We start from the raw sequence: 27,707 nt of genomic DNA, 5'->3' as shown, positions 1-27,707 counted from the left end.
AGTCCATCTGCATTCACCTTTACCAGGATGCACCCCAAGTAACCTGATGCTAAATGGCTGCTTTCTGGCTCATTTCTGCCTTTTTCTTCCTCAGCCCACCTCCTCTGTTCAGCTCATCCAAGCACCTCTTCTGGTTCTTCAGAAACAAGAGAATGCCTGCAGAAGTCACTAGGGTTTGTGGTGGGGTGGCCCTCGAGGTGACAGAGGGCAGCTATGGGCTTTAGGCCCACAAAAGAGTGGCAGATTTTGCCCTCCTTGAGGGAAGCGGTTCAAGGCTCCACCAGCAGGGCTACAGGAAGCAATAGAAGTTTCCTGGTGAGATTAGAGCCTCCTGGCCACTCTGCTGTACAACCCCTTCCCCACCTGGCCTGCAATCATCCCCACTGCCAGCTGTGCCTCCAGGGCACACAGAAAGCCCCCCATTTAGACTTGGGAGCCCACTACTGACAAGTGTCACTCCCTAGAGGTCCCACAGAGAATGAGCCACAGTGCTTGTGTAAGGAGGGGCCAGTGATTTCCCCAACCTTGAGGACACAGGCTGGTGGCTCCTGAAATCCTCTAGACAGACACCCAGGCAGGCAGGAGGTGGAAAGGATGGAGGAAGGAGCAGGAGGAGGGTGTGTGTGTGGGGGAAACAGAGAAGGTAGAGAAAAAATGAAAGAAGCAAGTGGGGAGAGAAGGGAGAAAGGAACTTGGAGACAGCTGGAAGCCAGCCCACAACTGCTAGCCAGAGGGGGCCATGCGAACCAGGGGTGGGCTCCTTTTCTCACACAACTCTGGGTCTGAGCCCCATTGTGCCCCCCAGGTTCAGGATTCTATTCCCCTGGGGCAGCTGGATGAGTCCCCAGGCTTGGCCCCCTAAATTGGTGTGTTTCACACAGCTACTCACCTTCCCACTGCTCAGCCTGTGTCATCTCGAGGATTCTGGTCTCAGACATAGAGGCCGTTGGGCAATGCCCTCCTGCACCTGCCTGGGCTACGAGCTGCAGGATGCGGTCAGGAGAGGAAGCGGATGGTGGGCCCAGTCATTCTGGGGTTTCCAGAGAGCATTTTGCCAGGGCAGAGACAGGGCACTGTCTGGGTTGCTGAGTGTGGCCTCCTGTTACTCATCCAGTCCCTGGAGGTGGCTGTGAGGGTGGGTTGAGCCTCCTCCCCTCCAGGTCTGGGCATGGGGAAGGGCAGGACTGGCCAGCTTCTATAGGGTGGTGGAAGCAGCTGGAAGAATCCCTGCACCCTGTGTGGGGGAGATGGATTCAGGCCGGGGAGCAGGGCGTGGCTGCCACACAGCCTTCAGAGGTTCATCTTTGAGCACCCACCCTGCCCCCTTCCTCTTCACCAGCAAGAATCCAAGTTCCCCCCCACTACCCACCTCTTCCCTGAACACCTATCTCAGGGAGAGTCCTTGCCCTCTTCTACACAAGTAGGGAGGAGGAAAAACTGATGGAGATTTAACTTTCTCTCCCAAATTCTACCTCCTGTTCCCTTCAGAGGCTGAGTCAGTCCTGTTCCCAATGAACCTCTGGTTTTTCCTGCCAAACCCTGGCTTCTTTAGATGCCTGAGGCACTCAGGCCACAAACCATAGGTTCTCGGTCTTTTTGATCTGAAGAATCAGCTCCAAGATAGAGCAGCAACATAAGCTGCAGCCCTCAGGCTATAGACACATGCTGCTGGGCACTCCTTTGAATTCCTAGTTAAAAAAAAAAAAAAAAAAATCAAACGTGTCCAAATCAGATCTTACACAAAAGTTTGGACTTCAGGTTTTTGTTTTTAAAATAGAGGTATTTGCTTGTGACATTTGCAGCAGCTGCCCATTTAAGACAGACTCTGTGTTCTTTCCCTTGTCACTGTCCCATCCCTTCATGCTGCCTGCCTGCCCACCCCCTGCTCACCAGGGCCAAGAATGAGTCCCGGCGCTGCGAACAAACAAACAAGCCATGGTGATGACTGGAGACCAGGACCTGACATTCTTCATTCCTGAACTCTGTCTGGCTGGTCCCTTTGGTATTTGAATGTTTTTAGCCCCAAACCTAGGGCTCTGGAATCACACACATCAGGAAGATCTATCTTCAAATCTCACCTTAGTTACTGAGTAGCTATGTGGCTTTAATCTGGTTATTTAGCTTTTCTAGACCCAAGCTTCCTTATCTGTCAATGACTATAACAGAAGCAATACAAATCTTAGCCTGCAAACTCAGGTTTGCAAAATATACACCCGGTCTTAGCCCAGTTTCCTTTAAAACACATCTGGGTCATTTTAAAAGAACAGATTTGTTTCTTGTAGTTGTGCAGGTGAGGATGTCCAGGAGCATGGTGCTGGCTTCTGGCAGGACATTCTTGCTGCACTGTAATAAGGAAAGGATGGGACACAGCAAGCAAGCATCTAGGAAACATTTAACTATAATCCCTGGCTCTTTTCATTTTAAAAAAAAAATTGAAGGAGAAAAGGATCTCGCTAAATTGTCCAGGCTGGTCTGAAATTGTGATCCTGTTGCCTCAGCTTCCCAAGTAGCAGGGATTAAAAGTGCATATCATGGGGCTGGGGATTTAGCTTAGCAGCATAAGCACCTGCCTTGCAAGCAGACAGTCGTGAGTTCGATTCCCGGTATCTATTTTTAAAAAAGAGTGCATATCATCACCCCTGGCCTTTCTTTCTCTTCTGATAGAGCCATTAATGCTATCATGGAAGCCCTATCTATGTGATTCTATCTAATTCTGCGTACCTCCCAAAGCTCCCACCTCCAAATGCCAATAACATACAAACTAGAGGATTAAGCTTCTGTGATAGTTGACTGTGGTATCGAACAAGAAATGCCTAGTCAATTGATTTAGCACCGTTCTGTGTATGGATGATTGGTTCACTGAAGAAGGAAAGCCCACCCTAGATGTATGTGGTGCCAGCAAATAAGCTTGTAACTTGGATGGAAGAGAAAGGGAAGGAAACAAGTCTCGAATTTTGCTTCATCCGTTTCCACCATCGCCCCTGGACATTCCTCTGCAGGTGAGAGCTTACCCTCTGCAGCACTGCAGCACAGACCTGCTGGCTCCCAGATGCGACCTCATACAGGACAGTACTGATTCTGCAGTGAGCTCCAGGCCTTGAATTTTGACTGGATCCTTCGGATCTGCAGGCGCACAGCCCTTTGGCCTCTTCCACTCCTTACTCTGCAGGTGGTCACTGTAAGCCTTCCTTTAAATCTTTTACATATCATATATGGATGATTAAAAATCCCATTTCCAGGACTAGAGTTTAGCTCAGCTGCATAAGCACCTGCCTGGCAAGCATGAGGTCATGAGTTCGATCCCTAGTACCAAAAAAAATCCCATTTCCTTATGCAGAATCCTAAGGACTTGGGAGGGAGTTAGGGAGCAGCACATTTAAGCAGACATCTTAGCTTCTCCAGCCTACAGGGGCTGCTCCCTAGACACACAGGGGCAGGAATCCATCAAGGCAGGAAGCTGGGGCCCCAAGTTCCAACCCCCATCCCGCTGAGGTCTCATTACCTTCCAAGGGTGCTGCTGTGCCACAGTGCCAGGATCCTTGCTCTTTGGGGCACCCCCCATTCTTTCTCACTCCCAGCCTGTCTCGTTTCTCCTCAGACCCTCAGTGGCCGGCATCCCCACCCTGACCTTGGGGCTCCTGGCATGGTCTCAGTAGGCTGGGGCTGGCCCCCAGGACAGTTTCCACTTCCCATCCATAGAAAAGATAGTGGTGAGTGTGCTTCATTCCAATGAGTAGGAATGGTTCTTACTTTCAAAGGTGTTTTACTTTCTTTTTTTTTTTTTTTTACGGGTACGGGGGATCGAACTTATGCTGCTGAGCTAAATCCCCAGCCTTTCTTTCCACATCTTAAATGTTCCCAGAATTTCTCCCTGGGTTCTTTTCTCATTTTATACATTATTCCAGGCAATCTCACCTAGTCTCAGAAACGTGCCAGGCAGTGATTCCCAAGCTCTTTTCTCCAAGCTTCTTTGGGCTTTACTGGCCAGACTGTGCCCTGGATATCACACTGATCCCCTCCTACACAGGTGTGCCTCAGTCTAGGCCCCAGCATCCCCTGCCTGGATCACTGCTCCCCATGGCCTCCCTTTCTAAACCCCTCCTACAAATGCCACTTGTACCCAAAGCTGCTTTCTTTCTTTTTCTTTTTCTTTTTCTTTCTTTCTTTTTTTTTTTTTTTTTTTTTTTTTTTTGTCTTTTTTCATTTTTATTGGTACCAGGGATTGAACTCGACCGCCTGCTTGCAAGGCAGGTGTTTATGCTGCTGAGCTAAATCCCCAGCCCCCCAAAGCTGCTTTCTTGAGGTAAATCTGCCCAGGTGCTCTCCCAGACCAACATTCTTCAGGATTGTGGTGGTGAGTTTCATGTCATCTTGGCTAGCCACAGCACCGACATCTGGGCAAACATTATTCAGGATGTTTTGGTGGAAATCTTTTAGATGAGATTAACATTTGTATCCTGTATATCCAGTAAAATGGTAACCCTGCATAGACAGGTGGGACTCACCTAATCAGTTGAAGGCCTCCACAGAACAAAGACAGACCTCTAGAGCTGGAAAGAATTCTGCCAGCAAACTGTGTGGACCACTTGGGCAGACCACCCACTGTGTCTCCAGCCTGAGGGCTCACACAGCTTCTAAAATCCCATGAGCCAATTCCTTACACACACACACACACACACACACACACACACACACACACACCCCACACACATCTCTGGAAAACCCTGACTAGCACAAGTAGCTTCTCCTCAATTTCTTTCTTTCTTTCTTTTGCCTTTTCTCCACCCCACCCCCCCCTCGGGACAAGGTCTTGCTATGTAGCTCTATCTGGCCTTGAACTCATAGTGATCCTCCTGCCACAGCCTTCCAAGTGCTAGAATCACAGATGTGCACTGCCACATCTGGCCTCCTTCAATTTCAAGATAAAGTTAACTCATAGCTAGTCCATCCCTCTCTTGGGTCAACTTGGTTTAGGCAGTGCCTTTGTGACTGTTAGAAAAAGACACCTGCTTTAGGCAGAAGCTAGCTGAGCAGAGCCTGTAGTGGGGATGGAACCTAGAGTCTTGCACAAGTTGGGCAAGTGCTCTGCCCCTGACCTACTGCCTAAGCCCTCTCTACGGTCTTGAGGTCTTCATAATGTAATTTAGACTTGTCTTGAACTCATTGTGAAGTCCAGGCTGATTGAGCTAGCCTCAGCCTCACCAGTGCTGGGATTACAGGTGTGCTCCAAAATGCCTACTTTAATTTTTGGGACAAGCGCTTGATAAACTGCCTTGAACTTTAATCCTCCTGCCTCAGCCTGGTGAATAGTGGAGCCTTCCTCCTCAGCGCAGTCTACAGTCAGGAGTCTGGCCTGCTTCCGGAGGGGTCCCTGCCAACATTGGCTCCCTGTCTCTTCCATGAGGGGTCTCCTTTCTCTCTGCCCATACCCACCCTCAGTTCTGAGCAGCTGGTAGGACCTGCTGTGCCCCTTCCCTCTTGCGCTTCTGTCCATCAGCCCGTTGCGGTCCTGGGTCTCCTAGGCTCCTCTGGCATCACTGCTCAGGTCAGGCCTTGGGCATCCTCAGGCAGGGGCGGCCTCTCCTCTCCTGACTCTGCTTCACTGCTGCTATTGTTCCTGGATCAGATGGACAAACGCTCTAGTGAAGAAACTTAAACTTGGATCCACGGCGCTGGACACCAGTGGGTGCTCGATGAAATGTTACCTGGGCGAAAGAACACGGGGCAGTGCGAGTGAGCGGACGGCGGAGCAGCCGGCCCCACGGTGAGCAGCAGGAGGCGCTCTCCGGGAGCGTGGCCCTTCCTTCTGGGCTGTCCGGGTCCCCAGCGGGAGCCGGCTGGGCCGCAGCAGGGGAGGCGAGGCCGGTTCCACCGGAGTCTCCGCAGCCCAGAAGCCTGCTGCACTGGGCTGCAGGGCGCGAGAGGGAGCAGAGAGGCGCCCCTCACCCCCGCGTCGCCCCCTTCCATTCTTCCTCCCCAGGGGCTCCAGGAACGAAAACTGCCCCCAGCCAGGCCAGAGCGCGCGGGTGAAGGCGGCCCTCGGTCCCTGCGCGGAGCCTCCTCCCGCCGGGCCGCGGAAACTGGCAGCGCCGGGGGTTCCCCGCCAGGCGGGCGTCCCGAGGCGGGGCGAGGGGACCGTGGCGCCCCTGGAGTCGCGGCTCCCACAGGCCCCCCACCCCCGGCGGCGCCTGCCCTCCCCGGCGTGCGGCCCCGCCCCCGCCCCGGGCCGGAATCTCGCAGCCCCCCTCACATCTTCCCCTCTTTTCCTCGCGCCTTGGTATGCACCAGGGGACAGATGTCTTGGGATCTTTAACATTTGGGATGCTACAAATGCCGAAGTTAAATGAAATACCTCCGGGGAGGGAAGGCGGGGGGCAGACGCGGGGCGCGGGAAGATGGCCCGGACCCACAGGTCCTGACGCTGCCCGGCGCGCGCGGGGGGCGCGGGCACAGGCGGGAGGCGCCGGAGCTCGGCGGGACAGGTAAGGAGGGAACTTCGGGGGCCGGTGCGGCCGAACTAGGGGGATCAAGCCCCTGAGCCCGCGCTCTGCATCCCCAGCGGACCGGGCTCTTACAGAAATTGGGGTACTTTTACAAGGGGGTAGGAATGCTGAATTCCTATCCTACGCGTACGTTTTCAGCTCCTCAGCCTTTCTCCTCCGACCTTCCCCAAGCCTCTGGAGCTCCTGGCCAGGTTCCGGAAAGGCAGGGAGCAGCCAAACAAAAGGAGCAAAGTCTCAGGCCGGCCTGGAACTGCAGGGCGCGGTGGGGGAGGGGGCAGGGTGGACGGGACAAAGGGGCTTTTTATGGAGAGAGCCTAGAGGTCTGATTTCAGGGCGCATTCCAGGCTAACCAGGAGTTCCCCTGTCCCAGCCCACACCACCGTCGCCCGGGGGAAGTGAACACCTTTCCCAATGTGCAGGGAGCAGAGAGGAGAAAGAAAACAGTTAAGGGAAGATCTCCCATCCCTCTTGCCTGGAGGGTCCCGGGCAATTTGCCTCCCTTCTCTTCCCAGTTAGTCCTGGTGGCTGTTAGTGGTTATTCATTCATTAGGGAGAATTGTAGGCCTGTCGGTGACGGTGCTTTGCTGGGCAAGGTTGAGGTCACGGAGATGATAGTGTGAGGTGCCTGGCTGCAAGAAGTTTGGATAAACATAAAAGAAAAAACTTTGAAGAAACTTAAAGAATGGCTGGCTACAGAGCTGTGGAGGAGCCTTCTGATTCGGGACTTTCCCTTAGGACAAGAGAGCCCTAAAGAGGGCATTTTTCCTCTTCTTGGGGGAAAACTCTGGTTGCCCAAGATCACATTCCAGTCCCTGTCAGAGCTCTGCAAGGAAACCCCACTTCCTCACCTGCTGGTGGCCTTGCTGAGGGTGCTCTGAGGGTTGGAGTTGGAGCATCACTTCCAGGGTGGCCTCTAACCCACATCTCCCTTGGCCTTTTGAGTTAGATGCCGTGTAATCAGCTAGATCCACGGAGCCCTCTCTGGGATTCTCCGGAACTCAAATCTGCTATCGTGCTCAGTTGGTGCTGGTGCTCAGTTGGTGCTGGTGGTGTATTGGGTTATGAAAGGGACAGGAAGTTGCTAGGTCTGGGATGGTGTGCTCCTTCCTGGACTGCACAACTTCTGTTTAGGTGGAGTTGGGTTCTGTGCCGGGGACTTGGGGTTTCTGGCGTCACTGACAAGAGAACCTGGCCTCTTCTGCTCACGTCCATTCTTTTTTTTTTTTTTTTTTGTCTTTTTCATTTTTATCGGTACCGGGGATCGAACTCACGACCGCCTGCTTGCAAGTCAGGTGCTTATGCCGCTGAGCTAAATCCCCAGCCCCGCTCACGTCGATTCTTGAAAAGCCAATTTTTCCTAACTAGACATTAGTGAAAGGCTGGCAGGCTTCTTCCAGAAGATAAGTTAAATCAAGGAATTCATGCCCTTGTGTTTCCAGACCTTAGCTGATTTCACTTTTCCCCTTAGCTAATTTCACTTTGACCCAGGTAGTGCATTACCTGAGGGCAGAAGTTTGCAGGCCTTTGTGGATAGAATTCAGAGGGTTTGTAAGCTTAGATAGGAGTGGAACTTTGCATCTTTATCTTTTTACAGTATGTAACAAAAACGTAGCATCACTTTGAATTAGCAGCAAAACATTGGAGTGTTGGTAGCACCTGTGACGCCATTGATAAAATTCACTTTCATATCCTATTATAGTTGTTGCAGCTATCTGGAAACATTGCTTGCAGTCATCACTTGTAAACACTTATCTACTGCTGGATCCTATTTAATGGTAATAAGGAAGTATTAGCAGTTCTGGTTTGGGACCTGTGTTGCAATATAATTGGTTCTTCTGGTGATACTGCTCATTTTATTTTATGTATTTAAACATGTGAGTGATCAGCTGATTCGAGACAATCCCTCTGCCCTCCACACTTGGAGCTAAAAACTGGGCAAGACCAGCATTTGCCTAGAGTTAACCCCTCTCTGACTGACAATGGACAACAGTGAAGACCTGTAGGGCTAGGAGGGACTGCTGTAGTGTGGAGAACCAGGCAAAAGAAGGGCTGTGAGTTCTTTGGGAGGCCCAGAGAGCTTGCTCCCCACCTTGGGCAGAGTCTGCCCCTTGTGAGGGCCCCTTAGCCTCAGATGGGAGAAAGGAGGAGGTGGTGGGCTAGCATTGTTTGGAAAAGGGTGTGGACCGGAATGTGAAGGTGTGCAGGGTCTGCATGCCAGCAAAGGGGAAGTGGCCCTCAGTGACAGCTCAGCTCTGCCGGAGATGCTAGATGAGAGCAGAATTCCTCACCATACTTGAACTGGGGGATGGGGAGTGAAGGACAGGGATCTTCCGGGCCTGGGAGGGGGCCGCAATCTTAATTGAATTGCGGAGCTGGGAGGTATGGTGGGAGGGCTTAATACCTGGGGGATGGGAAGAGTGAGATCAAGACTTGAAGGGGAGGGGGTGCGGCCCCCTCTTTGGTCGGCTAGGACTGGCCACAGGCATCCTGAGCTCGGTTTCCCCCTATTAAATGAGTTGGACCCCAAACAGTTTTCCATTTGAGGATCAGTGAGGTGGGAGACCTGGAAGCCCATGTAAGAAACAAATTCCATTTAGGTCTCTGGTCCCTTGCATTTGGGGAGTGGCTTGTGGCCTTTGAATCACACAGTGACCTTTCTACAGAGTAAGAGACAGGACTGGGGTTCAGGTCAGTGCTCCAGGGGTTGTGCTGCTGGGAGGTGGGGTTACGTTATGAACCAGGAAGTGATGGTCCTGATGCTCCTGCGGTGAGTAAGTGTGTGGGATACAAAGAGAAAGCTCCAGGCGGGGTATAGTGCAGTAGTTGAGCGCTGGCTTAGCTGTGGCCCTGGGTTCATCCCCACAAATAAGGAAAAAGGGAGGAGGAAAAAGAGTGAATGGCCTGGTCCTCCCATTGCAGTACCCTAGGACCTGTGTATGTATAATTCCAACTGGAGGGGTTTGGTTGTTTTGTTTTGTGCTGGAGGTTAAACCCAGGGCCACATGGAATCTTCCAGCACGTTTTCCCTTCTTTTCTGTGTGTGTTTTTTTTCTTTTCTTTTTTGTTATAAGAAGGGGGACTGACCTCTTAATTCCTGGGTTCAAGTGATCCTCCTTCCTCAGCCTCCCGAGTAGCTGGGACTGCAGGTGTGCCCCTCCCACCTTCCACTGTGAGGTTTTTAAATCCTGATGCAGAAGACACAAAACTTGGTCCAGAGCTCCATTTCAGTGTATGAGAAAGAGCAGTGACCTGCATGGAGTTTGTGATTTCCCATTGTTAACCTCATGCAGAGTGGACCTTTTGCCTGTTATGGGGACTTGTTCCTAGGTTTCCAGAAAGGGAAATGGGGTGGGTGCAAGGAAGGCCGGCAGAACGCAGCAGGGACAGAGGACAATGTGACATCCCACAGCCCTGACCATTGCACTCGGGTCCCTGCAAGGTATGCCTCTTGTTGTTGGCAGAGATTTCTCCATGGGGAGCCCCTTTCCCTGCTCCCCACTCGCCCCGGAAGTGCAGAGGCCCAGGAGCTGCCTGCCGGCAGCAATCAGCAGTTCAGGGAAGGGCTTGCTCACCTGCTCCTCCCCTCTGACTCAAGTCATAACAAGTAACCTGGTTCCCCTGGCCCAGCAGCCTGGGAGGGACCAGAGGGACGGCCAGAGGGGCAGCCAGCAGCTTGCGGGAGCGGGAACAGGAGCAGGAGCCCGGCCAGAGTGAGAGCACAGGTGGCAGGCCAGTGGTCCCAGAGGCCTAGAGGCGACATGCAAGGCCCCTAGCCTTCTTGACCTGGAGCAGGGGCTTGGAGGGTCTTTCTAGGACTCCCGGACTAACACCCTGAAGCAGGTAAGGGTGGGGCGGGGCGGGGCGTGGCTGAGCGGGGGCTTCCCGCTGTCCTGCAGGTGGAGGGAGCTGGGCTGTGACCACTTCCCACCCCTGATCAGCTCTGATCTGGGGTTCAGGGATAACAGGGGCTGGTGGGTTCTAGCAGGGAGTCTGTCCCTAGAGCTGGGCCTGAATCTCCGCTGGAGAAAGGGCCAGCAGAGGTGAGCTGGAGCGAAGAGGCCCAAAGCCTGGCTTTGGAGGTTCATTTGTGATGGGAGAGAATCTCTGATAGCTGCCTAAGAGAAAGTGTCCTAGTGTTTCCCCTCCTGGCTCTGTGACAGTGCCTTTTCCTGGGGGCACTGTTCCTTCTGCATGGTGGACTGCTTCTTAGGGCTCACTACTGGGGCTGGCCCATTGTGGCTGGGGACTGGGAGAGGGGGAAAATTCTAGGGGGCAGAGATGTTTCCTGAACTGTCTTTACGTACAGCCATGCTTTAGACACCTAAAGCTCCCTTGCATCTTTGTGTACATTGAAAGGTGGCACAGCCAGGACAAGTGATTTTCCCCAGGTAACATGGGTGGTAAAACACCTGAGCCTTACTTAGAGCAGCAGGTTTTGGCATCATATCAGGAGCACAGTGAATGTCAAGGCCTCCCCCTTGACCCTGGCAGTGAGGGACTGGGCCAAGCTGGGGAGGGGGAAGTTGCAGGAGGACTAGTTTCCGGAAGTTGGACGGAGTTGTCGGAAATTTCAAGGGAACTCCTTAGTGGTTAATAATTAATTGGCAAATGTGACTCGTTAATGGCTTCCCTTCTGATATTACCTCTTCCCTTTGTCCAAAGCTGAAAGGCCAAGGGTGCCAGGTGAGAGTCCATTCTGCTTCCTAGGTCTGGTTGGACTCTCCTGCTTAATGGGGAGGATGTCAGCATGGCCTGGGTTACGGGTAAGGGTCTGGGACAGGTGAACAGTGCAAAGCTAAAAAGAAGTCACCCTGGATTCCCAGGTTCCTGGAGTATATGGCCACTGGTCCTCTGGCATGTTTGTAAAGATTTCCTATAAACTTAAAAAAAAAAATTCTATTATGTACTCTTTGGACTTCCTTGGAAATTGAAATTGTGAAGTGCAAGATACATACTGTCTTTAGGCCTAAGGTTTTAAACTGCTGCTGCCCCTGGTACCTTGATAAGCTCTGCTGTTTACACAGGTCTATAAAAGCCATCACTCCTTCCCTTTTAGCAGAGGTATAGCATGCTGGGGACACGCTGACTGTGGTCTCCGCTAGCTACCTCGCTTTGGGGCCAGCTCTCCCAAGGCTTACTCTTCTGTCCTGCTGGCTGCTGGTGAGGGTCTGGGGGAATTCCGCCCCCTCAGTGTGGCCCTGTACTCAGAAGGGGCAGCAGGATAAGCTCCAGACAGAAACTCGGAAGGACTTTTGGACTCTTGCTCAACGGCTGACTCAGTGAGGAGGTGGCTGGCCTCTCCTTCCAGACTGCCTCCTGGGCTCCGCCTGCCTTCCCACCCCTGTTCCAGCCAGCAGCTGCCAGGCCCTGGCCAGCTAAGACCCTGACCAGGCCTGGTGGGTGAAAGTGGCCTCAGGAATCACCTTCTAGCATCAAGTGGCCACACCTGCCTAGAGGACCTACCCCAGAAAGAGGCAGACCTGGACCCTGGGGGCGCCAGTTCAAGGCCTTGGCCTGATGCCCAGTGTCCAGCTACTTCTCAAACCGCCCAGGCAGTGGGCCATGACAGGGCTGAGGACAGCTGTGTTCAGGAGGATGTCTTCCCCTGCCTCCTGGCTTTCTCACCCAAATGTCTTCCGGGCCTCCTCCTCTCATCCTTCCATCCTCAAGCATCTACTCCTGAGCTGTTTGGAACCATAGAGCTGGTTGGTTATTGTTCTCCTTTCTCTTAAAAGCTGGGAAGACTCCAGGCTACCTACGTATCCTGGCCCAGCCTGGGACCCGTGCCATCCCTCCCTACTCTGCACCCCCTCCTGCCAGAAGTCCACCATGGAGAGTAAGGATGAGGTCAGCGACACCGACAGCGGCATCATCCTGCAGTCTGGTGAGTGCCTTGGGGAAATCCCCCAGCCCCAGGCCCCAGGTGGCTGGCTAAGCCTTCCAAAGCTCATGGAGGGAGGGGACAGAGAGGTCTCTGCTGGGGGAAGCAGAGAGATAGCGGAGGACCTCAGGGACACACAGACTTTCTCTCTTGGAGGGTCTGGCTGGAGTTTGGTCCTGAACAGAGATCCTACTGTTCAACTTTAGCTGTAGTGATTACTGAGATATCAAAAAGGCTTATCTGGCCAACGTTAAGGTTTGATGTCTCTAGTTGAAATCAGCTGGTGGGTCTTGTCTGCCTTTGTTTTGACAAAGGAGAGGGGAGGCCTGTGAGCATGTGCCAGTAGCACCCCACCACCCACCTAGATCAGCAGGTGGGGCAGCTTCCCCTCTGAGCTGTAACACTGCCTCTGCTGGGCAGCCAATAGACTTGGGTTTTGTGGTTATAATATAGGCCACAGCAGCTAGCCTGTAATTTGTGAGTGGGCATGGGGCTGTGTGTATGGATACATATGCCACTAAAGGTGATCAGTAAGTGTCTAAGAGAGGCTTTCCTACCTCAGCATCTCTGAGCATGTGGCCCTTGCCCTCCTGCAGGCCCTGACAGCCCGGTCTCCCCGATGAAGGAGCTGACCCACGCAGTACACAAGCAGCAGCGGGCCTTGGAGGCGCGGCTGGAGGCCTGCCTAGAGGAGCTCCGGAGACTCTGCCTTCGGGAGGCGGTGAGGCCTGGGTGGTCCCTGCCCTCCCCACACGTATCCACTTGGAGCCACATTTTAGGATATTAGGGCTGAAGGTGGTGCCCTCATTCTTTTTTTTTTTTTTTTTTTTTTGGGTCTTTTTCTTTTTTATCGGTACCGGGGATTGAACTCACTACCACACACTTGCAAGGCAGGTGCTTATGCCGCTGAGCTAAATCCCCAGCCCCTGGTGCCCTCATTCTTAAGGGAATTCTGGAAATCAGAACAGGGCTAGGCTTGGAGTCCTCTGATGTAGTGTTTGGCCTGGCACTGGGTAGGGGTGAGTTAGACCCAGGCGAAGCCCAAGCACAGGGGCAGGGGCCGTGGAGACCCAGGGCTTCTAATGCCTACAACTGGGATCCTGAAGTCCTCTGGAGGAAGTGATCAGATGATGTGAAAGAGAAGAGGAAGGTACCAGTGGAAGGGGACTGGAAGATAACTAAGAGGTGATAGGATGGCTTAGGTAACAAGTGGTCTGCTGTCCCAGATGCCTCTGTGGAAGAGCACATCCGTGCAGTGCAGGGACCAGTGATGGGATATAAGTGGTCACTACAGTTTGGGCAGGTGGAGTCACCTGGCTTGACTTTGCTTCCCTACAGGAGCTGACAGGCACCTTGCCAGAAGAATATCCTCTCAAACCAGGAGAAAAGCCCCCCAGGGTCCGCCGCAGGATTGGAGCAGCTTACAAGCTGGATGAGTGGGCCTTGCACAGAGAGGTGAGACATTTCAGAGGCATAGGGAAAAGGGTGCCACCATAGGAGCTGGAGGGCTGGGCACTCTAGGATAGGCATTGGGCTTGTCCTCATGACCAGAAGACCAGCTAATGTCTCCAGCCACCCACCAGAGAGCCTGTTGCCTGCCTGGACAGGTTACTTTGTCTGCGGGACTGTCCTCTTTTTCAGCCCGCAAGGGAGGTGGCGGGAGCAGCTTAGGCTGTGGGTGCCTGCTCTTTCCCATGACTTTGGGGTCAGGAGGGAAAGTGTCTCGCTTGCGTTTCCACCCAGCCCAGCTGGGCAGGCAGGCCAGTGGTGGGTGCCCATGCCAGCTTCTCCCTGTGATAAGTTGTCTCTCAGCCCCTCCTACCACTCCACCCTCCCTAGACTGCTGTCTGTCCTCCATTCTCTGGGCTTTGGGCCAGGAATCAGAGCCCTGGGCCAGTACCCTCTGAGAGCCTGCCTGTCCCCAAACTCACTCCCAACTCTCTCCAGGACCCCTTGAGCAGCCTGGAGCGCCAGCTGGCCCTGCAGCTACAGATCACTGAGGCTGCGCGGCGGCTGTGCGCGGAGGAGAACCTCAGCAAGCAGATGCGCCGGCAGCGGAAGCACGCGGCTCTGCAGGAGGAGAAGAAGCTGCGGGAGCTGCAGCGCAGCCTGGGTGAACGGCGGCGCAACAGTGAGCCCCCTCCTGCCACCACTGTCCAGGGACTGGGCCAAGGTGAGGCTGCCGGCCTGGGCGTGAGGGGTGGTGGACAGTGTGACGCTGCGTTTGCCTGCAGTCAGCGCCACCTCAGCGCCCGGCACAGTGCTCTAACAGCTGGGATACCTGCTGTCTGGGTCCACCTCGACCCCATCTTACCTTCTGCAGTCCCAACAAGGCTTCCTCCTGGGAGATCACTCTTCCCCATCTTCTTAGAAAACATCCCACTCCCTCCTGCGTCGCCTGCAAAAACTTCAGGACTTTCTAAAACAGGGTGGTGGTGCCCATCTGTAATTCCAGCACTCTGAGAGGCTGAGACAGGAGGATTGCAAGTTCCAGCTCAACCAGTGTAATTTATCAAATCAGCAAGACCGCGTCTCATAAAAACAAAAGAGGGGGTGGGGTGGGGATCTAGCACAAGAGAAAGACCCTGGGCTCAGTCCACAGTACTGCGGGGAGGAGGGCAGAAGAAGACTTCCTAGACAGGAAGGCTGACCATGAGCTTAATCCAAGGTTTTATTCAGCCAAAGTATCCGAAACCCACAGAGTGACAGCTTATCTGGGTCAGGGCATCTGGGCGGATCTGCGACTCTGAAGTAATATACTTTCCCCACTCTTGAGTTATACATCGCAGAGAGTTATACAGCAGGAATGAACCATTGCTCCAAGTAGCTGATCGGAGAGTGTCAAGGCCACGCTTCTTGGTACTCACAGAATGTCTAGGCTGGAATCCAGCCCACAGGTGTTGAGCCCCACAATCCCTTCAGTATCTACAAGTACCTTGGACTTGTCCGGAGGGGAATCCACATCTGTTCTCTGCCTTATTATTCCTATGGCTCAGTCCCTGAGCCCTGACCTCCCTGGGTGGCTTTGGGGCATCTAATGAGCTGTCAGTGCCAGGAGCCCACACATGACTTAAGAGTGTCCCATCAGGGTTAGCTTCCTGTTGGTGGGTTTGAACCCTGAGGTATGGTTATTTGTTTCTCCCAACCCACATCCAGCTTGTCGGGTTGTGACTTGCAGGTTTCCATTCCAGTCTGCACCCCCAAGGCCTTACTCATGTCTCCCAGGCCTCCCTGGCTGGTCTGTGAAAGGGGAGTAGGCAAGTGGGCAATGGCCTCAGGGTAGACTGGATCTGAGGTCTTGGGCGCGGCTTAGCAAGTGGCTGCTAACGCTGCATCTCAGCAGGTTTTTTGCACCATTGCTGTCCTTCCCTGGTGGGACACTTGGGTAAAAGCCTAATGGTCCTGCCTGGTCCCTGTGCCTCATGGCCTCATCATCTGCTCTCACCTGTGCCCTCTAATTTATGATAGGATATCTGATGAGACACCAGCCATGTATAGATAGCAAAGAAGGAAATGCTTCTATGTGACAGCTGATGAGTAAAGCCAGTGGGCTGGTCACAGGGCCTGGTGGCCAGACCTCTCTCTGGTTGAATGGCTCTGGCCTATCCTGGCTGCCCAAAAACGCTTCTGGCCTTCAAGCCTTTTAGAGAAAAGACATTTTCCATTCCCCTGGGAGTGGACCTGGCAGCTCTTACGTGGGCATGAAAGTCCCTAAGGGCCAACTTGCTCCGTGCTTGTTAGGAGCCATCTGGGTGGTGAGATGGGCCCTGTCCCAGTTGGTCTCCACCACTCTGTCCCCTGCAGCCTCATACTGCTCAGCAGTGCCTGCTGATAAGCACTGTAGTTGGTTAGAGCTTCTGCCCAGGCCTGACTGGCAGTGAGATGTCACTGTGCTGCTGCCACTGTGACCCATGATGCTCCTTGTTGGGAGTGGAGAGCAGGCCAGGACACGCCTCGGGCTCTGGCTTCACCCTCTGTGGGAGGCAGGAGGCTGAGGCTCTGAAGCCTTCTCTGGGGACTCTGACCAGGAAAAACCGAGCTGGGCAGGGAAAGAACTGATACAACTGCTGACTTGGCCAGCTCTGACAGAGAGCCTGCTCCCACACTCAGTCCCGCTCTCCACAAGGTCCTGGGCGCTCGAGCTTGGCCTTGGGAACTCTGGAGCAGGCAGATCTAGACAAGCAGTTCTTCCTTTGTGACTTCTCTACCAAGCTATGCTCACCTAGAAAGAAGGAAGTAGAGAGAAGGAAGTAGAGAATGATAATTAGTAGCTGGAAGGTGTTTTAAATTAAAAAGGAAAAAATAAGTAAGGAAAAAATAAAACAAAAACCCCAAACAAAAGCCCATCCTGTGACCTAGATCTCCCCACAAGGATTATTTAATTTGGGAAAGTAATTATGACAGATGATAGTAATTAGCCAGACTCTGCAGGTGGCAAGTAGTCAGGCGTTGAACCAGTTTACTGTGGGTGAACCTGATGAGAGCCACCCCAGCACACGCCTCAGTCATGGAACAGGTGCTCAGTGTGTGTTTGCTGATTGACAGTATCAGTCTTTAGCAACCTTGTCCTTTAGCATTTCAGCAATTGTTCCCTGTCTGTGCTGTCCAGTATGGAAGCCACTAGAATCAGGTGGCTATTAGACATCTGAATTGTGCCTAGTGTGACTGAGGAACTGAACTTTAATCTTGATTTCATTTTGATGAGTATAGTTTCCTGTCACTGGTGGCTACCATGTTGGACAGCATAGCTTTGAGACTCTTGAGTTTGTAAGTATTGTCTTCATAATTACCTCTCCACCTGGGCTGTCCTGCTGCTGCTGTTGCGGCCAGGAACTCATGCTGGATGGAGGCCAGGGCTGGGTGGGGACAGAGCCTGAGAAAGTGACAGCCCTCAGGAGCCACCTGCCTCTGACAGATCAGTGTGCTCTGCTGGTCCCCCCTCACTGTGTCTCTAGGTCTCCCTTTTTGCTTTGTACCTTTTGTCCCGCAAAACAGATCTGCCTGTTCACAAGAAGGTTAGGGGTAACAGCGAATGGTGTTCATCTTTTTTTTTAGCTTGACATTTGCAAAAAATAACATCATTATCATTATTATTATTACTATTCGATACCGAGACTCAAACTCATGACCTTGTACTTTTGACAGGTCCTTGTGCCACTGAATTCCCAGCCCCCCAAAATCTTATTTTTTTTAAAGACCAGAAGCAAGGAACCAGAATTCAGTAAGAGGGTGTCACCTCCATTGAACCCCAAAGCAAGGGCTAGCTGGCTGCTCTGATGTCAGACCCAGCTCCTTGAATCATATTCCTATTGAATAGAATTGCTCTGGGTTAAGTTTTTGTCTCATTTTAGTTGTCAATCAAAGATTGGCAGATATTTCCAATTTGCTAAAAGGTCAGATAGTAGAGTTAGGCTTTGTGGATCATGTGGTCTTATCACAAGTCTGCCAGTTTAGATGCTAAAGCAGTCTGTGTTAGGTAAAAGAATCTATAGCTGTATGCCAATTAAAAGTTCTTTGTCAAAATAGCTGGTGAACTACATTTGGCACATGGGCTGTGGCTTACCAACCCCTTTATAAAAGTTTTCAAATTGCGGAACTGTTTACTTTTCTTAGAACCTGATAATGACCTATGTGTTAGATACTGGCTATGAGCAGAGCCAGGGAAAGCTGGGGTGAAGAGCACAGACTCTGGTCACGCTGTCGAGTGTGAACTCTGACTCTACTACCCTTTGGTGGGTTGAGCCAAACAGCATTACCTCTAAAACTCAGTTTCCTCAACTGTTACATGCAGAAGATAGTAACTCCTTTACTTTATATGAATAAGTGTTAGAAAATTATTGAATCAGGGCTGGGGATTGAGCTCAGTGGGCAAAAGCGCCTGCCTGGCAAGCACGAGGTCGTGAGTTCAATCCCCAGTACCAAAAAAAAAAAAAAAAAAAAAAAAGAAAGAAAGAAATAAATTACTGAATCAGTATTACAGAACGCAGTATTGGCATTGTGGAAATATCGGCCATTATTTGTTTTCCTAACTTCTGTTGTTAAGCAAATTAAAAATGCTTTGTGAGTTCCATTTGGGTCACATCAGTTCTCAAATCTTTCCTGCGAGGCAGCTGCTGCTGTCCCTCCTCCAGGTGACTTGCTTTGTCACCCATTGGAGGTCCCTCCTATTTAAATTGGCCCCAGAGTCCCACTGCTCTTGACTCCCACCTTCCACTGTTGTTGTGGCAGTGCAGGGGTTCCTAGGCTGAGTTCAGTTGTAATTACGATGTTAGAAGACTACAGAAAAGTTGACAAAATTTGTTTCATCCCAGGGATCTCCCAAATGGCTCTTTGCCTATTCCTTTTATTGTTAAACTTGTTTAGACAAGTGGGGAATTGAGGTCCAGAACCCTGAAATAGTTTATTCAAAGTTGCATGGCGAATAACAGAGCCAGAATTAAAATCAGGTTTCCAGTCTCCTAGCCCTTGACTTCTGATTTGCTTTTTTTCTATGTCTAAGCTCATGATAGAGTACTTAGCACACGGTGGGTAATTCCTGTAATGGTGCTATCTTGGAGAGGGAGTGGGCTAGGGTTTCTCTCTACTGCTGGTTACTTGTATCTAGTGGTTAATTCCCTCACCTTTCCTCTTTGTCTTTTGATTTCTCCAGAGCTCAGTGCCTCAGATGACAGCTCCCTGTCTGATGGGTTACTTCTGGAGGAAGGTGAGGAAGATTAGGAACCACAGTCAAGGCTGGGTTCCTACTGCAAGAATTTGGGCTTTGGCAGAGTTTGTTAGTGAGGGTGTCATAAAGGAAGAGGTGATAAAGGAAGAGGTGTCAACCCAGCATCTTATGTAGACTTGGTGTCATCTCCTCTGCACATGCTCAGTTGAGGGTGGGGACATGCTGACTGTCTCTCATTGTAGAAGTTTGACTGTTTTGATGAGGAAGAGAAAGGTGGACTCCAGCAGGGCCTATTAGGCCTGGTTATGTCTACACCCTGGGGCTTTATTTCAGGTTGAACCAGCCAGAGTCTTTGAGCCATCTGTCCACAATCATTATCAGTTTCCAAAAGAAGGTAGCACTGAGAGGGAAATGAGAGTCTGTGGATTGAGAATCTGTCCACCGCCCAGGGTGGTGGTGCACACCTGTAATCCCAGCACTCAGGACACAGGTGCAGGAAGGTCACCATGAGTTTGAGGGCAGCCTAGGCTACATAGTGAGTTCATTACCAGCCTGGATTACATAGTGAAGCCAAAGAACCCCTCTGTGTACCAATGCTAGGGATGTCAGGGTGAAGATGGATCAAGAATTTGGTACAGTTCTGCCCAGGGGAGTTCCCAGGCTAGTAAGGAAACTAGGGTACTTGAGCATGCCAGGAACAAGAAAAACTGGTAACAGAGGCTGGCTGCAGACATGGCACTAGGAGCAAAGGCTAGCAGTGCAGTAATGTGATCCAAGAAAAGTCAAGCTGGGGAGGCTTCTCAAAGAAGGCAGGTATAAAGTATGACTGTGGGACAGAGAAAAGTCAATTCTAGCACTGAGCTGGAACACCGGCCAGGAGCAGTGGGACAAGTCACGCATGGGAGGGAGCGCAAGGCACTGGCTGCAGAGGTTGTCAGGCTGGGTCCCTAGCCTCTCACCTTACCAGGTTTCTTTTACTCCACAGAGGACTCTCAGACACCAAAACCTCCTCCAGAGTCCCCAGCCCCACCTTCTAGGGCTGTCCCACCTCAGAGCCTGGAGGGATTGCAACCAGCAGGACCTGAGCCGGGAGCCCTGGAGCGTGCCCCCATCCAGAACAGCCCGTGGAAGGAGACCAGCCTTGACCACCCCTATGAGAAGGCCAGGAAGTCCTCCGAGCCCAGCAGCGAGTCCAGGTGAGGGGAGGAAGGGAGGGTCGGGAGCAGGTGTGGCCTGCTGGCCTGGGCAGGTTCAAGAGGAGAAAGGTGGAGATCAGTATCCCCTTAGCTGAGTGACAAAAGATGTGATCACTGACAGCTCCTCAAGGGTGCTGGTAGTGTGCACCCTAATGCAGAGGCCCCCTTTCACAATGCTCTCATCCTCCTGCACATCGTGGGTCCTTCAGTGGAGACGCTCCTGTTGCTGACTTCTCTCCATCCCTTTGCAGCAGTCTGGCCACCACACCCCAGGACGGGCCCAGTGCCTCCAGCCTGTGGCCACTGGAGCTGGCCTCGTACCACCTGGGGCCCATCCCCAGTGTTCCTGGACAGCGACAGGGACGCATCAGTGCTCCAGCGACCCCTGAGATGCCGGGGAGGCGGGGCCAGTCACAGTCTCTGAGGTAAGAGAGGCCCCCTCAGAGATGCAGGGACAGCCACCATCTAGCACCACAGTGGGAGGGTGGACAGTCCCAGAAAACTGGAGGAAACCCAGGATGACACATGGCTAGTATTGTGGCTTCTCTTAAGGAAAAAGAGATGGCAGCACTACAACCAAAACCCACATCATTCATGAAGTAAGAACTTTTCTTTCTTTTTTTTTTTTAAATTTTTTTTTTGTCTTTTTCCATTTTATTGGTACCGGGGATCGAACTCACGACTACCTGCTTGCGAGGCAGGCGCTTATGCCGCTGAGCTAAATCCCCAGCCCCAGAACTTTTCTTTCAAAGACTCCAATTTTGTGTTTTTGCATAAATTGACTCAAGTTTCCTACCTTGCTGTGTTCTCTTAGGCCGGAGATACTTTTCCAATTGTTTTATTATTGGTCACTGACAGTGAGTACATTTTTTTTTTTTTTTTTTTTGGTCTTTTTCATTTTTTATCGGTACCAGGGATCGAACTCACGACTGCCTGCTTGCAAGGCAGGCGCTTAGGCCGCTGAGCTAAATCCCCAGCCCCCAGTGAGTACATTTCTTACTTAGGTGATGAGCAGTTGACTCTCATTATTCGTGGTGGCTGTGTTCTGTAAAATTGCCACAATGACACAGTTAGCAAATACTGCACCACTGCCCTTAAGTGTTAGATTGCTGTGAATCTTAAGTCATGACATTGTTCATCAGCTGATCAATGTATACAACTTGATTTTATGTAAATTTTTGTCTAAAGACACCTTGTTTAATTCATTTGTGACTTCAGTAACACTGAACCTAAAGGAAGCTTAATTATTTGTGGGCCTGGTGTTATGGCATATACCTTACAATCCAGGTACTTGGAAGGCTGAGGCAGGAGGGTAGCAACTTTGAGGTCAGTCTGGACAATTTAGTGAGACCCTGTTTCCAAATAAAATATAGTAAAAAGGAGATTGGGAATGTAGCTCAGAGATGGAGGGCTTGGCTAGGAGGCCCGGGGTTCAATCCCCAGTATCACACACACATGCATACACACGAGATTCCTCCTGTACTTAAATAGTAAATTCACCAAAAGCATCAAAGGTAAAAAAGTTTTCTTTTTAAAGTGTACTAAGTAATCACATTAAATGTCCCTTGTTTCTGGCCTTAAGTGCTGAAACAGGCAGGCAGACCTTGACCTTGTTCCATCTCAGCTAGGGATGTGAGCTTAGAGCAGCTTGAATTTTCTGATGTTCTGGGAATGTCCCCAAGTGACCGTGACTAATGTGTATGTTGATGTTGGAAAGTAGGCAAATCCGAAAACAGTGAACCTACGTATAATGAGAATTGACTGTGTGTTCCTTTCCGAGGCACCTGCTCCCTGGGAATAGTTTCAGTGACAGCTGTGACAGGCAGCATTACCCATACCACACAAGGGGCCTGGAGCACCATCAGAGCCTCTCCAGGGTGCCCACCAGGCAGCACTCAAGTAAAGCAGTGTATTTTCTGTTATGTTTACAACCAGGGTTACTTTACACACAGTGCCTTTGTGCACCTTAGCAAAAGGCCACGTGTATGAGCCTCATGCCTGGGTGTGTAGCAGGGTTAGATCCCCCCATCTGGTCCTGGGCTGCTTGAAGCTGTCCTTTCCACCATGAGATTGCTTTTCATGTTGAAGTCTGACACCTGACAGTGTCCACCTGAATAGATGCTGCAGATGACAGACCACAGAACACAGTGGACTGCAGAACCGGCTGAAAATAGGGCCATGGACACAGCATAGTGTTGGCCCTTTTTATCTCTGGGCTCCACATCTGGGAGTTCAACCAACTGAAGACCAAAAGCCTAATTTTTTGCAGATCACTTCTATACTAGAAATGTTTTTTATATCTAGACTTTTTTTTAGTGCTGGAATCTAACCAGGCCCTTGTGTCTACTAGACAAGCACTGTACCTCCAAGCCATGTCCTCAAACTGTCAGATACTTTTCTGCTTGTCGTTGTCCCCCCAACATACCTATTTATGTAGCATTTACACTGTGTTAAGCATTGTAAGTGCCCTGCAGAGATTAGGGTATATAGGAGGGTGTGTGCAGGCTGTATATCAACACTATACTATTTCCTACGAGGAACTTGAGCATCTGTGGACTTTGGTATAGATGGGGCTCCTAGACTCAATCCCTCACCAAAGGTCAGCTATTATTTTCACTCTGTCGTGATGTGGCAGCCTTGGAGGGCTCCACACACAGGGCATATGCTCCATCTGCATATCAGGCCGGGTGGGGGTTCCTTCATTTGCCCACGACCTGTGTGTGCTGCCCCCAGCCTGGCTCAGCACGCCTCCCTTCTCTGCAGGGTGGACTCCTTCCGCGCAGGCGCCGAGGGCAGAGGACGCAGCGCCTTTCCCCGCCGCCGCCCCACTCACTACACCGTCACGGTGCCAGACTCCTGCTTCCCGGCGAGCAAGCCCCCACTGCCTCATCCTCACCCTGCCTGCCACTCCTGCTCCGAAGACAGCGGCTCCGATGTCTCCAGCATCTCCCACCCCACCTCGCCGGGCAGCAGCAGCCCTGACATCTCCTTCTTACGGCCTCTCTGTTCCCCCGAGCCACCTCGCCACCACGGGTCCTGGGCCACGGCCTGTGGCCGAGAGCTGGTCCCCCACTACCCCAAGCTGCTGCTGCCCCCCGGGTACTTCCCGGCTGGGCGGTTCGTGATGGTGTCTGAGAGCCACCTGCCGCCGCGCGAGTGGGAGCTGTGCCACGCCGGCCTGGGCCCTGCGTACGCCGAGGAGGGCGCGCCCCTGCGCTACCAGCGGCTGGTGCCTGCGCACAGCCGCATAGTGCGGACGCCGTCGCTGAAGGACAGTCCCACGGGCCGCGCGCTCAGCAAAGCTGCCGTCTCGGAGGAGCTGCGCTCGTGGCACGAACGCGCACGCCTTCGGAGCGGCCGCCCACACTCGCTGGACCGCCAAGGAGCTTTCCGGATGCGGAGCCTGCCCCCCGGAAGAGAGGGCTTTGGACGAGTCCTGGGACCCCGTGGGCAGGTGAGCCCTGCAGGATCCCTGGGGCAGGACAAGAGAGATGCTAGACCAAGAAGGGCTGCTTTCTGGCAAATCCAGGAGTAGAGAAAACTGAATGTGGTGGCTTTCACCTGTAATCCCTGCCTTCTGGAGACGGAGGCAGGAGGATTGCAGCGAGTTTGAGCCCAAACTTGAATTATAGAACAAGATACTGATTCAAAAAAAAAAAAAAAAAATCAAGAGTAGAGAGGTATTAGACTAGCAGTCTAGTGGCCAGATAGAACTGACAGGCCAGGAAAAAAAAAAGACTTCCTCTTACTTTTGGAAGGCACCTATGATTTCCCTGAGGCGCCTCCTAATTTTGCCTGCCTTGTCTAGCTGAAAAGAGTGCATACCTTGTGCCTTGGTAGAAATGATCGGAACAGATAACTACCACCCCCCTCTGGCTTCACAGATGATCCACAAAACAGATAAGCTTCTTCATAATCATAGGTCCTTCCCAAATTATCCCCTGGAATTTACTGACTGGAGGGCACAGGATGAAGGTAGAGTCTGGAAATAGGCTTGAGGAAATCAGCACTTGTGCTCGCCTGTCTGTTGTGCTGCTTCCTGACACCAAGCTGAATCGAAGATGACATCACAGTTAGGAGCACAGACCCTTGAGCTAGTTGACCAGGTTCAAATCCTAGTACTGCTTACATGCTATGTTACTTACTTCACTGCTCTGGGCTTCTGTTTGCATCTGTAAGATGCAAGTGTAGTAAAAGACATGTTTCATAGGGTGGATAAGAGGCTAAAATGTTTGGAGCAGTGCCTGGTGTGTACTAGGTAAGTGACAGTTTGTCATCCAGAATCGCAGGGGCCAGTAGGTAGTACGTAGGATGCTATGAGGGTGCAGCCTGGGAACCTCATTTCATCGTTCTGTAAGTGGGGAGAGGACCTATGAATCCTTTCTTTGTTCTTCTTCCCTGGTACTGAATCCCCACAGGGGATGTGCTCCAGAAGTTATCAACAGGCTGCTGCTTTGAGACCCCAGATTCCCAGCGCCCAGCTGCATGCCCCCCAGTACCCACCCCCCCATGGGAACACATACACCAGTTCTTTGGGCTGCAGCTGCCATCCTGGGCTGGGCAGCGCTTTGGCATGGGCCCAGCCACACCCTCCAGCTGACGTCCTCTCCCCTCCTGCGAGCTTGGACCTGTCCTTGGCCCACGCCTGGCCCATACCAACCTGCCAGACAGGGAGAGTGATGAGACTCGAGCCCAGGAAAGGTGGGAAGGAGGAGGTCAGGGTGCCTGTCACACCCCAAAGGAAGCTGAGTGACAGATGGATAGAGGATCATCCCTGGGGAGCACAGCCTCATGGGGAAGCAGGGGTTACTGCTGGTCTGTGTCAGTAAGAGGTCACCATGTGTAACTGGGTTTGCTGTCCTGGCAGTTCTGCCTGGTTTGCTCACCTACCTCTCCTTCCTTCCTGCCCCTGGCAGATGCCTACTGTGTGTGTGCTTCGGAGAGCGCCCGATGGGGCCCCTGTGCAAGTCTTTGTTCCTGAGAATGGAGAGATCATCAGCCAGGTGTAACTCCGTGTTCTACGTGCCTTGGCCACTGCTGGAAGACTGTTTCACGGTGGGGCCAGGGCTGGCCCCTCACCCTTCCAGTGCGTGTCTCGGCTCCCCCAACTCCATCGCAGGCCGATGATCTGGAGCTGAGACGTTCCTTATTTTTTGGACTTTTTTATACAATTTTTTTCAGATGTTCTGACTGAGAATTTGTATCTGTGATTTGTCCACAAGCTCCCTATAATATGATTGCATCGTATCTCCAGAGTCTGGACTCAAGGCCTTGCCTATCCAATTACACATCTGTCTTCTTAAGCAAGACAAGTGGCAGCGAGGGCCACCTCAGGATTCCTCACACCCTCTGTGCTCCGTGTCTGAGAAAGAATAGGCCTGGCACTGCGGAGCCTGGACATGGCCCACACTCATGCATGGGTTTCTCCCCGATTTCCCGGGTCTCTGGGTTCCACAGGCCTAGGGAAATGCTCCTTCTCCCTTTGTAATGTGCTCTGTGATGCACACAGGTGGCAGTTAAAGGTCAGCATATCCTGGTGGAGTCATGTCTTCCTGTACCCCACTATTTTCCTGATCCCATAAATCCCTTTAGGCGTCTCAATCACTGCCCCCTCTTTATGCCTTTGGGCTCCCAAGCCAGTGGCACACCAAATCATAGTTTCAAGGTCCTGGACTGGGTCTGGTCTGTGCTGTTGGTTGGTGGGAAGCAGCTCACCATTGGACCAACTTGCCAAGCATCACAGGGCCAGGTGGTCTGCTCTCTGGCATCTTTTCATCATGGCCCTAAAAAACAACACTTTACAAATACTTTTGGAAAGACATCACTGATGGCAGCTGGGAAGCGGACGATGAAGAGCATTGCTGCTCCCGCATGTCTGCTCTGAGCATCCTTATTTGTACACACCCAGGAAATGCTTCCTCCTGAGTCCTGATGAGAAGCTGGGCTGACTTAACGATTTGTCCCAGCTTCTGAGATGACAACTCCAGAAGTTCTAAGGCCACTTTAATTCCTGGATCCTAGGCCTCCCCTTACTGCCCAGTCAGATGCCCAGTTTCTTGCCTGGAAGAAGAAGCAACAGATGGTATAGGGAATGCCCACTCCAGTTTTGCCAGTGCAGAACTCTATCCTGTAAGTTCCCTGGAGTAGGACATAAATAACAGATGTAGTGACAGGCTCTAAGAATGACACTGCCAGGGCTGGGGATTTAGCTCAGCGGCATAAGCGCCTGCCTTGCAAGCAGGCAGTCATGAGTTCGATCCCTGGTACTGATAAAAACAAAAAAGACAAAAAAAAAAGAATGACACTGCCCCTGGGGACACAGTGGCATAGCTGATTGCAGAGGGGGCTGAAGGAAGAACCAGGGTAGTGTACAGGAGTCAGGGAGGAGAGTGGAGCCTGAGGGACGGCACTGGCATTTCACTGCCCTTGCCACATCTAACAGTGGTCTCCACCTTGGGCCCTGTCTTCTCCATTATGTTTGCGTGGCCTACTATCGTTTGCCATTAGGTCCCTCACCCTCCCTTTCGTTCAGCTGCCCACTTCCCTCGTGTCTTCTGTGGAGCCCAAGCTCCTGGGCCTGAATGTACTTAATTTTAACTTATTCGTCCTACAGTTGCTAAGTGGCCCTGTCTTCAGCTGTGGGGCTGGCACATGGGTCTTCGTGCCAAATACTTAAATAAAATGTTTTCTTTGTGATTGGTCCAGCTCAGCATGAAAAGTGTTTTGTGCTAAGTCTTCTGGGCAGAGTTAGCACCCGGCCCCTCGGGGTGTCTGCCCAAAGTAACCAAGTTGCCTGGCCTCTCCAGCTGGTCTGCCTAGGTCCCCAGGTGCAGACGGGATGGGCAAGACGGCTGAAGGAGGCGCTCAGACTGCTTCCCTCACCAGAGGGAAGCAGCACCCACTGAATAGCTGGGCTCTACAAGTGGTTTCCTGAAGGACGGGGCTTTGCCGCATTCCCTGCCCTGGCTTCCGCTCGGCATTCCCTGCCCTGGCTTCCGCTCGGCCTGCCCTGGATAGGAGGGGCACGGATGAGTGGCTCCCACTGTTCTAAACTGTTGTTGCCATAGCTCTTGGTTACCTGGAGTGGAGGCTCATGAAAAACAACGCCTTCCCAAAGGCTAGAAGACCGAGACCTTACCTGGGGAGTGAGGCGGGACTCCGCCCCTAAGACCACCTCAGGCTCCCCTCCCTCTACCGGGAGAGCGCCTGGTTTGGGGTGGGGGTGGAGCCTCAGCTGGGATCATTTTTCTGGTTGCCTAATAGAGGGCGCTCAGAGTCAGGGGTCACAGCGCCCCCTAAAGCCACAGTGCCCGTACAAGCTAGCCTGTGGGCTGGTTCTGAGGTGCCAGGTGTGTCAGGTAAAAGGGTCCCTGCCTACCTGTTGCCCACAGCTAGAGAAAGGGTCGGACATGAAGGGTCTGGGTGGATGACTGCTTGCAGGAGCGACCCCAGCCCTGCCTGCG

At 52.2% G+C, this 27,707-nt stretch overlaps 1 protein-coding gene across 4 annotated transcripts; it reads left to right on the top strand.

Moving 5' to 3' along the window:
• Window positions 1-6,259: 6,259 nt before the first annotated feature.
• Inava (innate immunity activator) lies at window positions 6,260-26,948 on the top strand. 4 transcript variants are annotated; one of them, XM_013158062.3, is made up of 10 exons: window positions 6,260-6,277; window positions 12,239-12,387; window positions 12,981-13,105; window positions 13,723-13,839; window positions 14,332-14,557; window positions 19,034-19,087; window positions 20,034-20,244; window positions 20,496-20,669; window positions 23,008-23,698; window positions 25,161-26,948. In XM_013158062.3, the coding sequence occupies exons 2-10, from the start codon at window positions 12,333-12,335 to the stop codon at window positions 25,251-25,253; spliced, it is 1,746 nt and encodes a 581-aa protein (XP_013013516.1). In that variant the 5' UTR covers window positions 6,260-6,277; window positions 12,239-12,332; the 3' UTR covers window positions 25,254-26,948. The 4 variants fall into 4 exon arrangements, with proteins under 4 accessions (XP_013013516.1, XP_063096336.1, XP_003474896.2 ...); XM_003474848.3 differs by lacking the exon at window positions 6,260-6,277 and adding an exon at window positions 6,307-6,482; XM_013158061.3 differs by lacking the exon at window positions 6,260-6,277 and adding an exon at window positions 8,924-10,343.
• The last annotated feature ends 759 nt before the right edge of the window (window positions 26,949-27,707 follow it).

This window comes from Cavia porcellus, unplaced genomic scaffold, assembly GCF_034190915.1.
Source record: "Cavia porcellus strain 051 isolate PalLab524CR breed Dunkin Hartley unplaced genomic scaffold, mCavPor4.1 scaffold_29, whole genome shotgun sequence".
NCBI classification, from domain to species: Eukaryota; Metazoa; Chordata; class Mammalia; order Rodentia; family Caviidae; genus Cavia; species Cavia porcellus.
This window is presented reverse-complemented; position numbering and strand designations above follow the sequence as displayed.

Bases quoted from the DNA above. Each gene is read 5' to 3' on its own strand.
- Inava (XM_003474848.3), top strand. From the start codon at position 6,322: ATGCTACAAATGCCGAAGTTAAATGAAATACCTCCGGGGAGGGAAGGC. The intron at 13,106-13,722 runs GTGAGGCCTGGG...GCTTCCCTACAG, and splicing joins GACTCTGCCTTCGGGAGGCG to GAGCTGACAGGCACCTTGCC. The intron at 13,840-14,331 runs GTGAGACATTTC...AACTCTCTCCAG, and splicing joins AGTGGGCCTTGCACAGAGAG to GACCCCTTGAGCAGCCTGGA.